At 45.0% G+C, this 16,732-nt stretch overlaps 1 protein-coding gene across 1 annotated transcript in view; it reads left to right on the top strand.

Moving 5' to 3' along the window:
• Nucleotides 1-16,103, top strand: part of RSBN1 (round spermatid basic protein 1) — a 35,950-nt gene extending 19,847 nt beyond the window's left edge. The window contains exons 2-7 of the mRNA XM_073587061.1: nt 246-937; nt 2,102-2,239; nt 4,786-4,928; nt 5,272-5,439; nt 8,651-8,759; nt 15,027-16,103. Of these exons, the coding sequence (XP_073443162.1) occupies nt 246-937; nt 2,102-2,239; nt 4,786-4,928; nt 5,272-5,439; nt 8,651-8,759; nt 15,027-15,425 (1,649 nt within the window). The 3' untranslated portion in view covers nt 15,426-16,103. The remainder of the gene's footprint in view (nt 1-245; nt 938-2,101; nt 2,240-4,785; nt 4,929-5,271; nt 5,440-8,650; nt 8,760-15,026) is intronic.
• Nucleotides 16,104-16,732: the final 629 nt, after the last annotated feature.

Raw genomic sequence — 16,732 nt, 5'->3', positions numbered from 1 at the left:
AGGAGCTGTTCACTCAGATTTGATCCCGGAAGTATTGGTGGGGGTTTTAAGTCTTAACTTATGTTTCCAAGACAGAATGTTGTAGTGTAAAAAATAAAGCCAAATTTCTGTTCCTGTGAATCTGTAATAATTACTATTACAATTTATTTTTATTACGTGCATGTCTTCTGCAGTTCATGTCTTTAGTAAAACTTGTGTAAAATACTTTTTACAAAGTTGCAAATAACCAACTTCTTGTTTCCCAGAAATTACAGATGAAAATGGCAAATTTCAGCGACTGATAAAGGCTGAGGACGAGGATAATGCCCTCCTTCTTAAAAAACTCAAGAAAAAGAAGAAAAAGAAACATCGGGATGACTTAAGGGGCAGGAGGTTGAAAATGTACAACAAAGAAGTACAGACTCTTTGTGCTGGTCTTACACGCATCAGCCAGGAAGGCCAAGAAGTCGCGGATCAGTCTGACGTGGAAGTAAACCAAGAGTCTTCGAGATATTTGAAGGATGAGCAGTTGTGTCGCTCTGACTTGGGTACCGAGGAATACCGAGTCCCCCAGGAGGTCCAGATGCCTTTTGCATCCCACCATGAGCACTGCGTTCGTACCAGTACGTTAAATTCAGGATCTCGGTTCAGCAGGTTGATGCACGAGGAAATTCAGTCAAATGGCGGTGCCCCGGTTCTACATGCCTACATGGATGAACTTTCCTTCTTGTCTCCTGTGGAGATGGAGAAATTTGCGGAGGAGTTCCTGGAGCGAACATTTTCTGAAAATGACAAGAGCGCAGCTTACTATGCCCTGGCCATAGTGCATGGTGCAGCTGCTTTCTTACCAGATTTTCTGGACTATTTTGCATTCAATTTCCCAAACACTCCAGTGAAAATGGAAATCATTGGCAAGAAGGATATTGAGACAACAACAATTGCAAATTTCCATGCACAGGTTTGAAAACCATTTCATATTGCTCGTGGTGTGTTTGGTTTTTTTTTTTTTTTTTTTTTTTTTTTTTGTGTTATAGCGCAGCTAAACTCTTAAGTTTTAGAGGCTGTATAGATTTTTCATCCATACTATGACAAAATCCAATTCAGCTCTTGCTCTCCGTGATAGGAATATTTAGTAGCAAGATATAGGTGTTGATGTTACTATCAGATATTTTAATAGATGAAAAGCAGCCAAGTTTTTCTAATAGACTGCAGTGCCTTTCATATTTCCTTAAAGATGTTAAGACATTTAGCCACAACTACCGTAGTATGGTGTAAATTTTCCTGTTCTAAGTTTAACTGTGTAGACTGGGGCTGGTTGGCATAGTCATCTCATTGAAGCGTGGTGGGGGGTGTAATCGCCGGCTTTGGTATAGGTGACAGACTTGAACATCTAATTTATTGTTCTGCGTACATCAATATGGGGTTTCTTCCCTTCATTTGCAGCTGATGGAGGCATATGATGGTTGAATAACACAGCAATCATCTGCTGGCAAAGATGCAGGCTCTGTTCCTGAGCCTGTATCAAATGATGAGACCTGATGTAGAACCTATAATTATGCTGTATGTCAGTAAGGGTTTTTATACAAATTAAATTGATCACCTGCCTTCAGCATTTGTGAATTTAAATGTCTGCTTGGAGAACCACTGATTACTAGGGGTACAGGCCTCCTGTTCCCCCAAAAGACTGCAAATGGAATGGCAGACTACATACAAACATGGTCCTGCAGTGAGGAGGATCAGAAGAGGAGACTTGAGACCTGTTACACCTCCACTTCTGTCCTAGTGATCTGGTGTTCTGGCAGGATATGCTGGTGATAAGTGTCATTTATGGGAAAGCCAGTAGTTTCAGATGTTCAAGTACATACATGTTTCACATTTGCGTTGTGGATTCAGCAATTTCGCCCCAGTTCATTGCTTACCAATGAAGTAGATGGAAATCTGCAGCCAAACTTGCATTTGCAGATGCTATATTCAGATTCAGTGTGGATTCTTAACCACTTTTTCCACAATTTTGACCAATGGATCATCTTGCTTTTTGCAGATGATTCATCTGCCATTAATCTGTCACGTATTTTGTACATTGCTTGCTAATCCATTATTTTGTGCCCCTCTTTCATTGTAGGTCAGTAGGACGTATTGTTGCGGCACATATAGAGCTGGTCCCATGAGGCAGATCAGCTTGGTGGGAGCAGTCGATGAAGAGGTTGGAGACTTTTTTCCAGAATTTCTAGACATGTTGGAAGAATCGCCTTTATTGAAGGTTTGTTTGAAATAAACTCTGCTAGTTTATTTAAAAAAAGAAAATAATTTTAATATGTAAGGCCGGTTTCACATTTGTGCTTTATAGCACAGCAACGGCCTGCGCACGGCTGCCGCTAAGCCCCGCCCCCTGCCGACTCCCTGCCCGCCCCTTCCGGTCATCGCCGCCTACTACTGCACATGGATGCTTGCGATCTGCGCACCCTATCTTTAGCATAGGGCGCGCAGATCGTGCGCTGGCCGTGCGCTAGCAGGACTTTTGCCGTGCGCTGCGCACTTTTGAAGGTGCGCCCGTGTGCGACGAACGCAGCATGTTGCAAAATCCTGCTAGCGCACGGCCAGCGCATGATCTGCGCACCCTATACTAAAGATAGGGTGTGCAGATCGCAAGCGTCCATGTGTGCTAGTAGGCGGCGATGACCGGAAGGGGCGGGCAGGGGGCGGGGCTTAGCGGCGGCCGTGCGCAGGCCATTGCTGCGCTATAAAACGCAAATGTGAAACCGGCCTAATGTATAAATCTATTGCTATTGTGGTGGCTCATTAACCCCTTTGCACCTTAGTGGTGGTTGTTTTTTGAGTGGGATGAGTTGTTTTGAAAGCCGCGTGTAACTTATTTTTTAAACTGGGAAAAATAATATGTGGGCGAAATAGAGAAAAAAAATTGTGTTCTTGCCATTATTCCTCGGGTTCATTTTTTATGACCTTTACTGTGCACTAAAAATTACATGTTCCAGTAGCTTTATTTTGAAGGTTGGCACCAGTACAGCAATGGTAAATTTATATTTTTGTTTTACTGCTTTCAAAAAAAAGAAACCTTTCTTGTGTCGTATTTTGACATGCATAATTTATTTTCTCTTCAGGTGAGCTTTGTGAGGGTTTGTCTTCTTGTAGGGTTAGCTGTACATTTTATTTTACAATCCACTTTATGGAGTGAGTTTTTTTTTTTTTTTTTTTTGGGGGGGCTTTAACCATGTGTGATAAATGTCACTTGTGTCGATACTTTTATGTTGCAGTACATTGTAATTTTCCTAATATTTTATGAAGCCTTACCTCTGACAGCGCTTCATAGGAACCTTGCTATACACAGGACTATAGTTGGCCCTTGGCTGCCATGGTATCCTGAGATTAAAACTAAGGGTTGGTTTTAAAGGATTATTCCCAAAATTGTAATGTTGTGTGGTTTTATATTGCCACACAAATATGTACATTATTTATTTTGTTTAAATCTTTCCTGTTTTGCCTTTGTCATCCCCAAAGGATGCCCCTCCAGTTGCTGTATTAGTACTTCTGGTCTCTCAGATGGCTTCCTGCCAGCATAGCTCTGTTTTGCTTTCACCTCTGTGGCTTTATATAATTAGCTTGTTTCTGGCGGAGCTCAATTCTTCGGCACTCCTCGACAAGGCAGAACATAGCTGTATGTGTTATCAAAAAAGGGATGAAAATTATCCAAAAAAGACACCACAAAGAGATAATTAACCAAAACATCAATCTTTATTAGAAATATAAACACACGGTTCATGCTATCTTTATATTTGTATGTTTATATTTCTAATAAAGATTGATGTTTTTTATGAATTATGTATTTGTGAAGTGGTGTCTTTTGGAAAATTTTTATCCCTTTTTTGATGTCATCTGTTTCATGAACACTTATTTACTATTATGAGGTAATTGCTTCAGGCTGAGGCCCCCCTTACAGATTGATATGTTGGTGGACACTAGTTTGATTCCAAATGTATGTGTTGCCTGCTGCTGACTAATCATTAATGAGAAACTGCTAATTTTGCTCTGTTGGTGCATATGGCAAGAGATAATCCTCTGTAATATGCATTAACATCATTTACAGTTTTAAATAACTGATCTTTCAGCAGTAGGCAACAAATGAGCTCTGCTATAAAAATCACCCAGCTAGCTCAACTGAAGTAGATGGCAGAAGATGAAATTGGCCAGGCATGGTACTGTACAGAAGCATATGATGAATTAGGCTACATTTGGATTAGCTTCATGTAAGGTTAGTCAGGAGAGGGAGGGAGTCTGCAGCACTCCGGAGAAGAGGTGTGCTGATGACTAAATGGGCAATGCTATTCTTTCATTGCTAAAACTACATTTCCTATATGAGGCTGCATAGATAGTGAGGTGGAAAAAAAATCAAGATGCATGAAACAAATTTTTTTTTTTTTTTTTCTTGGTTTGTTTTTGAATGTTAACAATAGGTATGCAGTTACTGTTTTTGTATAGAAAGAAAAAGTGATTGTGGGAATAACCCTTTAGGCGTTGTCTTAGTAACCCAGGGCCAACTGAAGCTTTAATCATAGCACTTGGACAGTCTCCAGTCGTGTGGAGTTGGCTCCGCTTCTGAGCCTGCTCCACTTGTGCACCCCCATCATTTGACACACAGATACTGAATATCAAGATGCCATTTCTAAACCACCTCTGCTTTATCATCTCTTGCTTCCACTGTTTGACGATGACAGATGCATAAAAAACAAAGCCTCATCACATTACTTCCTTTTAAATTCCCTCCCTTCCTTTTAAACAATGTTTCTGCAGATGACTTTGCCCTGGGGAACAATGTCTACACTTAAATTACAGTGCAGATCGCTAAGTGATGACGGCCCAATCATGTGGGTGAGACCAGGAGAACAAATGATCCCTACAGCAGACATGCCAAAATCCCCTTTCAAACGGAGAAGGTAATGGAGGGTATATATGAAGATTTTTGGAAACTCTGGTACAGATTATGACTAATTGTTCCATGAATACGTTAGCTCGGTTGTTACTTTTAGCTTAATATTTTTATTTAATTTTTTTTTCCCTTCCCATTGCAGAAAATTCTGACTGTGAATTTCTACAGATATTTAAATAGATCAAGGGTCCCCTAAATATATATTTAATTTTTTTTTTTTTTTTAACTATGAACTTTGTAATGGATTTATAATGTTTCTAGAATTGTGGCTTTTAGTTCAACAATTTGCAGTATGATTTCACTTTGATATTGTCTCTATAAATGTGGCTTTACACGATTTCTAATTGCAGGTCTATGAATGAAATAAAGAACTTGCAGTACTTGCCGCGGACCAGTGAGCCTAGAGAAGTCCTTTTTGAAGACCGGACAAGAGCTCACGCTGATCATGTTGGTCAAGGTTTTGACTGGGAGAGTACGGCTGCAGTAGGGGTTTTGAAGGCTGTGCAGTTTGGAGAATGGTATGCCCCCTTATTCATAAGAAAAAAACCTCAATGTTTCATAAAATGGGAACTATATCTTTTTTAAAGAATATACCGTATATACTCGTGTCTAAGCCGAGTTTTTCAGCCCCTTTTATGGGCTGAAAAAGACCCTCTCGGCTTATACACGAGTCATACACCTGAAAGCCAGCAAGGGAGGGGGAGCAGGAGACATGATACTCACCCTCCTGGCTTCTGCATATCCGGCTCTGCTACATCTGAGTCCCTGCGTCTGTATCTCCCTTCCTGTTTTCTTCCTATGTGGTCACATGGTACCGCTCATTAAAGTCAAGAATATGTAAAAGTCTCCATAGGGATGGAGCCGCATATTAATGACTTTAATGAGTGGTACCATGTGACTGCACAGGAAGAAGACAGGAAGGGAGATACATTAGACGCTGGGACTGAGATGTAGCAGAGCCGGATATGCAGACGCCAGGACGGTGAGTAGTACTGGGGGGAGGGTGAGCCAGCCATGCCATAAAGAGGTGAGTACCGTATTTTTCAGACCATAAGACGCACTTTTTTCCCAAAAAATTTTGGGGGAAAGTGGGGGGTGCGTCTGATGGTCGCAATATACTTACAGCCGTCCATGGCTGGTGCGGGTGCCTCAGGGCTCTTTGGTGCGGTGGTGGCAGCGGGCTGTGCTCCAGTGCAGGGGTAGCGGCTCTGTGCTCCGTGGGGGGCTCCGCCGGCATTTCCTCGAAGCCTGGAGGCCCCCGCACATCCGTTGCTGGGTGCTGCCATGTTGCGGTGGCCTTCGGGAACATGGACGCCGGGAAGATGGCCACCGGTCCGGGGACGGCGCATGCGCAGGTTCAGATCTCGTCCCGAGATATCGGGGGAAGAGATCTCGTTGCCGAGAATTGAATATCGTCTCCCGAGATCTCGGGACAAGATCTGAACCTGCGCATGCGCCGTCCCTGAACCGGCGGCCATCTTCCCGGCGTCCATGTTCCCAGAGGCCACCACAACATGGCAGCAGCCAGCAACGGATGTGCGGGGGCCTCCGGGCTTTGAGGAAATGCCGGCGGAGCCGCCGCCCCTGCACCGGAGCACAGCCCACCGCCACCCTCACCCCACACAGCCCACCTGCCCCAGCACAGCCCACCTGCCCCAGCACAGAGCCACCACACCAGCCTGGACCACTGAATGACCCCTGTGACCACTCCTCCATCTGTGCCGGATCCCTTCCCAGGGAAGCTGAATTCGGACTGTTAGACGGACCCCCATTTGACACATTATTTTTTTCCCTATTTTCCTTCTGAAAGTTGGGGTGCGTCTTATAGTCCGAAAAATAAGTTTTGTTTTTTTTTAAATCGCAGCAACATTATATGGAGCATGTTATGGGCCACCAATAACCTTTGTGCAGCATTATATGGAGCATGTTGCATTTGCCACCCTCGGCTTATACTCGAGTTAATAAGTTATCCCAATTTTTTGTGGCAAAATTAGGGGGGTCAGCTTATACTCAGGTCAGCTTATATACAAGTACAGTGGGGAAAAAAAGTATTTAGTCAGTCAGCAATAGTGCAAGTTCCACCACTTAAAAAGATGAGAGGCGTCTGTAATTTACATCATAGGTAGACCTCAACTATGGGAGACAAACTGAGAAAAAAAATCCAGAAAATCACATTGTCTGTTTTTTTTTCATTTTATTTGCATATTATGGTGGAAAATAAGTATTTGGTCAGAAACAAGCAATCAAGATTTCTGGCTCTCACAGACCTGTAACTTCTTCTTTAAGAGTCTCCTCTTTCCTCCACTCATTACCTGTAGTAATGGCACCTGTTTAAACTTGTTATCAGTATAAAAAGACACCTGTGCACACCCTCAAACAGTCTGACTCCAAACTCCACTATGGTGAAGACCAAAGAGCTGTCAAAGGACACCAGAAACAAAATTGTAGCCCTGCACCAGGCTGGGAAGACTGAATCTGCAATAGCCAACCAGCTTGGAGTGAAGAAATCAACTGTGGGAGCAATAATTAGAAAATGGAAGACATACAAGACCACTGATAATCTCCCTTGATCTGGTGCTCCACGCAAAATCCCACCCCGTGGGGTCAGAATGATCACAAGAACGGTGAGCAAAAATCCCAGAACCACGTGGGGGGACCTAGTGAATGAACTGCAGAGAGCCGGGACCAATGTAACAAGGCCTACCATAAGTAACACACTACGCCACCATGGACTCAGATCCTGCAGTGCCAGACGTGTCCCACTGCTTAAGCCTGTACATGTCCGGGCCCGTCTGAAGTTTGCTAGAGAGCATTTGGATGATCCAGAGGAGTTTTGGGAGAATGTCCTATGGTCTGATGAAACCAAACTGGAACTGTTTGGTAGAAACACAACTTGTCGTGTTTGGAGGAAAAAGAATGCTGAGTTGCATCCATCAAACACCATACCTACTGTAAAGCATGGTGGTGGAAACATCATGCTTTGGGGCTGTTTCTCTGCAAAGGGGCCAGGACGACTGATACGGGTACATGAAAGAATGAATGGGGCCATGTATCGTGAGATTTTGAGTGCAAACCTCCTTCCATCAGCAAGGGCATTGATGATGAAACGTGGCTGGGTCTTTCAACATGACAATGATCCAAAGCACACCGCCAGGGCAACAAAGGAGTGGCTTCGTAAGAAGCATTTCAAGGTCCTGGAGTGGCCTAGCCAGTAACCAGATCTCAACCCTATAGAAAACCTTTGGAGGGAGTTGAAAGTCCGTGTTGCCAAGCGAAAAGCCAAAAACATCACTGCTCTAGAGGAGATCTGCAAGGAGGAATGGGCCAACATACCAACAACAGTGTGTGGCAACCTTGTGAAGACTTACAGAAAACGTTTGACCTCTGTCATTGCCAACAAAGGATATATCACAAAGTATTGAGATGAAATTTTGTTTTTGACCAAATACTTATTTTCCACCATAATATGCAAATAAAATGAAGAAAAAAACAGACAATGTGATTTTCTGGATTTTTTTTTCTCAGTTTGTCTCCCATAGTTGAGGTCTACCTATGATGTAAATTACAGACGCCTCTCATCTTTTTAAGTGGTGGAACTTGCACTATTGCTGACTGACTAAATACTTTTTTTCCCCACTGTATATACGGTAACTTGAATCAGAAACCCTTATTAAGAATGTCCCGTGTGTGGCTGCAAAAATTCTGAATGTCTCATTGTTTTATTCTTAGGAGTGACCAACCTCGCATAACCAAAGATGTGATCTGCTTCCACGCAGAAGACTTCACCCATGTTGTGCAGAGGTTACAACTAGATCTCCATGAGCCTCCTGTCTCCCAGGTAATTTATTGAAACTGTTCCATTTTCCCTTGCTAATTTTACAATTCAGTGCCAATGTGGCTTGGCAAAATTCATTTTTTAGATTTGCATTCTTCTCACAAAAACCCACACTTTTAAAAATACCATGGTTACTTACCGGTAGCCGTTTTTTCCGGAACCCATGACAGCACACCTAAGAGAGGGATCCGCCCAGCCAGGACAGGAACCTACTGAGATATAAGGGGCGGCACCTCTCCCCCTGCTTCAGTTGGTTACAGAGCATTGAGAGGACTTCCCAGTTAGTTACATGGTAATCCAACACCACATCACACAAAAGCACCCTACTAATCGTGCACACCCATACGGTGAAAAGGGGGGGGAATAGACAGGTGCTGTCATGGGTTCCGGAAAAACCGGCTAAGTAACCATGGTGGTTTTCCCTTCACCCATGACAGCACACCTGAGAGATTTTTGGAGACTTTGAAACACCTTAGGGAGGGACCACCGCTTGCAGAACCCTTCTACCAAAGGTTAAGTCAGCAGAGGAGGATAGATTTAATCTATAGTGCTTAAAGAAGGTGGAAGGTGAGGCCCAGGTAGCGGCCTTACAAATCTGTTCAATCAATACCTCTGCCTTTTCAGCCCAGGAGGTCGGCACGGCTCTGGTGGAGTGAGCCTTAATGCCGTCAGGAATCGGGATACCACTAGCTGAGTAGGCTACACTAATGGCCTCCCTAATCCATCTAGCAATAGTCCCTTTTGAAACCCCATAGCCTTTCCTGGCACCCTGAAAAGCTACGAATAGGGACTGAGACCTCCTCCATTGGCTAGTGACAGATATGTATTCTAGCAGGGCTCTCTTAACATCCAAACTATGGAACTTTTCTTCCCCTGGATTCTTTGGGTTATCGCAGAAGGATGGGAGGATAATCTCTTGACCCCGATGGAAATCTGACGCTACCTTGGGCAGATAAGCGGGGTCAGTTCTTAGCACCACTCTGTCTTGAAAAACTTGTGTGTAGGGTGGATTCACTGAGAGAGCCTGTCGGTCGCTTATTCTACGGGCTGATGTAAGGGCCACTAAAATGATTGTTTTTAGGGTCAGAAATTTAAAGGGGGGAGCTGATGTAAGGGCCTCTAGTACTAGGTTTAAATCCCAGGGGGCTATCCTGGGTATTGGAGTAGGCTTAGCCCTATGACAGGATTTGATGAATCTGGCTATCCATCTATTTGCTGCCAGGTTGCAGTTATAGAGAGCCCCTAACGCAGATACCTGAACTTTAAGCGTATTCACCGCTAACCCCAGCTGTAATCCTGCATGTAAAAACTCCAAGATGGCACTAATCGGGGGTTCTTGTTCTAACGGCTTACCTAAGAACTGCAGGAATTTATTCCATCTTCTACTGTAGATATTGGTTGTCACCAGTTTCCTACTCTTTAGCAGGGTGGCCACGAACCCGGGAGAGAACCCTCTACCCCTTAAAAGCGACCTTTCAAATTTCACGCCGTCAGATGGAATCCTTTGACTTGTGCGTGGAATATCGGCCCCTGAGCTAGAAGGTCCGGGATTTCTGGCAGAACCCATGGACCAGAGCCCCATTTTGGCCAAAAAGGCCATCAGTTACTCTTGCTCGATCGCTCCTGATCTTCTTGACCACTGTTGGGATCAGAGCGACTGGGGGGAACGCATAGGCCAGCTTGAAGTCCCACTGAATGTGCAAAGAGTCCACTGCCCATGGATTTTCCCTCAGGTTTAGAGAGCAAAACTTTTGTGTTTGCCTGTTGTGCTTGTTGGCAAAGAGGTCTATTTTTTTTTAAAAACGAACCGATTCAGAACCCATTCTCCTTGCCTCCGAGTATTGCGGCTCAGGAAATCGGCCTCTGTTTTCTTCCCCTTTTACGTGTAAAGCTGTTAAGGAGTGTAAAGTGTTGCTCCGCCTTGCCCAAGATGTCATCTGCTGCTTTCATTAGGGAATGTGATCTTGTCCCCCCCTTGGTGGTTGATGTATGCCACCGTCACTTTGTTGTCCGACATGATGCGGACATTGCGGCCCCTGAGTAGGGGAAAAGTGGGATAGGGCTTTGTTCACTGCCCACAATTCTCTCAGATTGGAGGATGCCCTCCTTTCTTGAGGTGTCCAGGACCCCTGGCCTACACGACCTCTTAGGTGTGCCCCCCACCCCAAGGAGCTTGCATCGGTTAGAATCACATCTGTCACCTGATTGTCCCAAGGTATTCCTGTGGTCAGGTTTGTACTGTCCAGCCACCAGTTGAGAGAGTCTCTGGTCTCTAATGAAAGCTCCAGACCTCCTTCTAAACGCCCTTTTAGCGATCTTTGTGCTCATAGTATCTCCCACTGGCGTTGACGGATGTGAAATTGGGCCCATCTGACTGCCGGAATACAGGACGTCAGGGTGCCCAGTAGAGACATCGCTTTCCTCAATGTCATCTGAGGTTGGTTTTGGGCAGACAAGGCCATGTTCCGTACCTTCTCCATTTTGGCCTCCAGAAGCAGACACGCCTGGAAAGTCTTTTGCTTTAGGGGTTGTAATTTTTTTAATTTATTATCCACCCTAATTCTTGTAAGGTGTTGGTCACCTGGCTTAACTGCGTAGTACATTGGTTCTCTGAGTCGCCTACTATGAGAAAATCGTCCAAGTAGGGTATTATGATTGTATCGTGAATCCGGAGGAAAGCTGTTACTTCCGCTATGACCTTGGTGAAAATCCTCGGGGGCTATGGATATGCCAAACGGAAGGGCCCTGAATTGGAAATGTCTCCGTACGCCTTTGATATAAAGTGCTACCCTCAAGTATTTTTGGAAATCTGGATGGATAGGGATATGATAATATGCATCCTTCAGATCGACTACAGCCATAGAGCACTCTTGATGTAGTAGCTTTATGGCCGTAGTCACCGACTCCATTTTGAAGGTCTAATTCCCTATCCACCGATTGAGTCCTCTGAGGTTTATAATTGTCCTGAACGATTGGTCCGGTTTCTTTATCAAAAAAAGTGGTGAATAGAAGCCTTTCCCTTTCTGTGTGTCTGGGAATTCGTAAAGGACCTGTTTGTCTCTTAGGTTCAGAATCTCCGCTTCCAAGGCCAACTGTTCTTCGGCCGCTTTTCTGATAGGGGTAACCACGAACATGGCATTCGGCCAGTGAACAAAGGGGATTTTCAGGCCTTCTCTTAAAAGACGCTTAGGATCCAGGTATTGGAGGAGATCTTTTCCCAGGCCTGGGAAAAGAGTGCCAATCTCCCCCCTACTGGAATACTGGCGTCAGTGGTGTTTTTTTTTTTGTTTTTTTTTTTTTTTTTTTTTTTTGAGGTGGAGGTACCCCCACCAAACATAAATCCCGACCTTTTTTTTTTCTTTTTTTTTTTTTCTTTTGTCCTCCCAACTTCTGTTGACCCCTATTGAATCTTCCCCTCCGAAAGGGCTGTCTTCTCTGCTCTGTCGGGAACCTAGGGAAGCCTTTTTTCCTGTCGCTTGCCTTTTCCAGAATATCATCTAGGTTGTTCCCGAATAAGAACTGGCCATCACAGGGGAGGGTGCACAGTTTAGCTTTAGACTGCAGGTCTCCCGGACAGCCTTCAAGCCAAAGTGCTCGTCTAGCAGCATTTGATAATCCTGCCGCCCTAGCTAACAACCTCATGGTATCCGCCGAGGTGTCTGCTAAAAAAGCTGCTGCTCCATTCAAGAGATACATATCCGCCAATATCTTGTCTCTTGGAACCCTTAATGCTAGCTTTTCCTCCAACTGCTGCAGCCAGATCATCAGAGAGCGTGCCGTGCAGGTGCCTGCTATTGCCGGTTTAAAACCACCCGCTGTTGCTTCCCATGCATGTCTCGGATATGAGTCTGCTTTCTTGTCTAGCGGGTCTCTAAGAACCCCTGAATCTTCCAGGGGCAGGGCCGATTTCTTAGAAGACCTGGATACCGCTGCGTCTATTTTTGGGACCTTGTCCCATACTTCCACATCTTTGTGCTCAAAGGGGTATCGCCTCTTAGAGGTGAAGAGAAGAGCCCCTGATTTTTCGGGTTTCCTCCACACTCTCTCAATAAGCACCTGGATCTTCTCGTTCACTGGAAAGGTCCGTTTTTTCCTCTCTTGGAGCCCCCCAAACATATCGTCTTCTAGGGTTTTTGCCGTTTTCTCTTCCTGTAGACCCATCGTTGTTCTAATGGCCTTTAGGAGAGCATCTGTGTCTTCCACCGGAAAACACGGCTTACCCCCTGTGTCGCTGTCTGAGGAGGGCGACTGTTCTGATTGAGACGAGGCCGAAGAGGAATCTGAAGGAGAGCTAGGGGGATTCTTCCTACCCTTCCTCCCTTTTTTCAATAGGGTCTTAATTGAACCCTCCATTTCCGATCTAAGGGCCGATATCAGATTAGCCGCGAAACTAGGCGCTTCTTCCGCCATAGTTCGCTGAATACAACTGGCGCAGAGGTCTTTCTGCCAGTCTCGCGATATAGGGCTGTTTTACATATAGCACAGTCCCTATTATTCTTCTTGCTTCCTGCCTTTTTTGGGCCTTCCCTATGGGGTCAAACATACACAGAGAAACCCTATTAACATAAATGCTAGCATTCACGAAGATCACTCACCACCCGTAATCAAGGGTACCGGACTAGGAGGCTGCGTCGGAGCACGCGAGCTGTGCTCTTGATCTTGAGGATTCTCCCGACCTGCGGCTGGGGCGGCTGCTGCCTGAGCGGCTTCCATGTTTGCGGCCGGAGGGCTGTGAGGGTGGCAGAGACAAGGACCTCTCCTGCTCTGACTCCATACTTGCGCCATCTGCCCTGCCGCTGCTCCTCATTTAAATATGCCTCTGTCCCGGTGAGTGCCTCCGTTCCGCTGGCTCCCCTCCCCCCTGCGACCGCCGGCCGACCGCTTCAGAAAGCCGTCCGGCGTCGCACCCGGCGCCATGTTACCGTCGCTTAGTGCTGACGTCAGCCGGCGCGTCCACAATCCTCTGCGCCGCCGACGTCAGAGGCTGGAAGGCGACCGCGTCTCTCCCCTGCCAGACGCTTCGGGGATTGAGATACGTGCGTGCGCGAGGGGAGGGCGGCGCGGTGGGGGCTTCCAGGAGCTACCGGGGATCCCACCTGTGCCCACACGAACCCGGATCCCCGGAGGGCCCGGGGACTGTGCCTCCAGCACCCGACGGCCGGCGCTACAGGTAAAATACCTGTTCTTGCCGGGACAGGGCTGGGTCTTTTTTTTTTTTCTTCGCCCATGACAGGCACCGTCCGACAGTGGGATTCCTTCCAGGACAGGAACCCAACTGAAGCGGGGGAGAGGTGCCGCCCCTTATATCTCAGTAGGTTCCTGTCCTTGCGGGGCGGATCCCTCTCTCAGGTGTGCTGTCATGGGTGAAGGGGGGGGAAAAAAAAAAAAAAAATCTGGCCTGCTTATCAGCTGACCGCTTAAAGTTTGAGTAAGCCTTGTCCAGCCATTTTATGTGTAGTACATGGATGCAGAAATGCAAGATATCACTTTCTAAAGGTGTATTCTTGGCTTTCAAATTTCTGCAGTGACTGATGGCAGCTTGCCGAATACTGCCGGTGTGCACCATGCACACTGTCAGGATTCCTCTCTATTTCCAAAGGGCCCTCACTTGACTGTAAGTTTGCGGGGGGGGGGGGTTTGTGTGCAGTGACGTGCCAACTACTCTCTAATCCGCTTCTCCTAAGAGTATTGCATTTAGCAACTTTTCCTGCTTGTCCTCACATGATCCCAAGCTTGCAAGTTGTATAATTGCAGTCACATGACCACCATCTTTATGGAAACAGAGGGGAATCCTGACAGTGTACATATTTGTCACATAATGACTTCAGATATTTTAATTGAGCCCAGAAAAACGTTTTCAATGGGAATGTCTTGCAGGCACATACAGGTAACACTGAGTGGGACATGACAGTACACATCAGGTGGAAAACTGTTGGGGGAGAGGGGGTTGTGGCTTGCATAAAAGCACCAAGCAAACTACGCCCCCTGATCTATGGTGGTAAGGAAGGAAGCTTTGTTGAGGCCGGCTTTCATACAATAGCTATATAGACTGGATTTGTCTCCAGCATGGGATTTTTATGAAATTTGTTTAGAAGAGTTGTAATCCCACTTTTGAGGTGGGATGTATGCTTTGTTTGTAAAGGGATCAATTGATTTGATCACTTTCCAAAGGCATGAGATATTTTTGTTCTTACTGTATATAAATGGTAATTGGATTTGTGGCTTTTTGATCCAGATTTTGAATGTACATTTTACTTTTTACCTTTTCAGTGCGTTCAGTGGGTTGATGAAGCAAAACTCAATCAGATGCGTCGAGAGGGCATCCGGTATGCTCGGATCCAATTGTGTGACAATGACATCTATTTCATCCCTCGTAATGTCATTCACCAATTTAAGACTGTGTCAGCGGTCTGCAGCTTGGCCTGGCACATACGATTGAAGCAGTATAACTCCAACAAAGAAGAAACGCAGCCAGTCAATGAGGACCACAGCTCTGATGTTACACCCCCGGAGGATGTGCCCACCACTGTAAAAACCGAAACGGAGGAAATTCCCCTCTCCGTTCCAACACAAGGACTTTTTGTAGCACCACTCATTCCATCACAGAGGTTGGAAATCCAGCCATCACCAATACAAACTCCTAATACACAATATCAGTCAGATTTGTAGATAAAATATTCTGACAATTTATTTTATTTTCCCCTTGTATCTTATTTTGTTTCTTGAACCTATTTTTTAACATTTTTGATGTGAAGTTATAGTTTTATATCAGACTGACTTTATTCCTGTAATTTCCGAGTAAGTCCAGTACCGGTTTCATAAATCTTTTAACTAGGATTCTTTACACAGCAGAAAATATCATTTTAAGTAGCACTGCTGGCTAAAACAGAAGCATATTATGCGTGAAAAATCTTTCTACATCAATCTGTTGGTCTCACAAACTGTGTGTGTATGTAAAGGGACTCTGTGAGCACAGAACGACCAAGTACAGGCGCCTGGTGCTTCATGGCAAGCCTAATAATTTGTCCCCTTCCCACCTATTTGTTTTCCAGCTGTCTCCATTCTTCTCTGGCTATATGAAGCCAGAGTTGTCGGTCAAACAAGGGAGGTAGAAATAGAGGGTAAACAAGTAGTTGGAAGGTGCATTTAAATTATTGGCCCCACCATGAAGAACTGAGTGGTGGTACTTAGTTTGAACAGTCATTCTGTGCTGACAGTCCCTTTTAAGGCCTCACTTACATCTGTGTAAATTGCTCTGAAGTTGATCCAGAAAACTAGGACAATGTTATGCAAAGTTGATTTGAGATGTGTGTATGTATGATATATATAAAAAAAAGTTGCCGCTTAGCATCTGTATGACATCTATATGCAATGCGTTTTTGACTTAATCTTTTACCATCTGTAATACCCTTTATAAGTTAAGGCTAGTTTACAAAACTTGTAAAGAAATCTTGTATACAGATATACCGTAGATAGAATATCTAGATCTCCTGTAGATACATAATGTCACATGACCACACACAAACTTGCACTCTTTAGTGCCTTTCATGTGGCACTAAAGGGAGTTTAGCCACTGCACCAGGGCAATCGGGAAGACCTGTGTAAAGCATCTGAATTGGTGGATCTAATGTGATGTGCCAGTTCTGGGGTATTTTTAGGCGGGGATGGACCCAATAACCAGGGACCTACCCAGCCTGATAATGAGCCCGAGCTATCTGCTTTACTTGGGCTGGTTATCATAAAAGGGGGGAGGCGGCAATGTAATATTTATCTGATCGGTTAAATAAGGCTCAACACTCTAGTGCCTCATAAACTTGCACTCTTTAGTGCCTTTTATTATATGTAAGGGGGACTTGTGACATTGTCTACAGGACATCTAGCTATCCCATCTCTCTATTCTGGCTATGAATTTACTGTACTTGACTGAAATTTCAAGGTTTCCCTTTGAGATGTGTAAAAATCAGGCGGCACACACG

Source organism: Dendrobates tinctorius, unplaced genomic scaffold, assembly GCF_039654945.1.
Source record: "Dendrobates tinctorius isolate UK_male_01 unplaced genomic scaffold, ASM3965494v1 ptg000098l, whole genome shotgun sequence".
In the NCBI taxonomy this organism is placed as follows: domain Eukaryota; kingdom Metazoa; phylum Chordata; class Amphibia; order Anura; family Dendrobatidae; genus Dendrobates; species Dendrobates tinctorius.
This window is presented reverse-complemented; position numbering and strand designations above follow the sequence as displayed.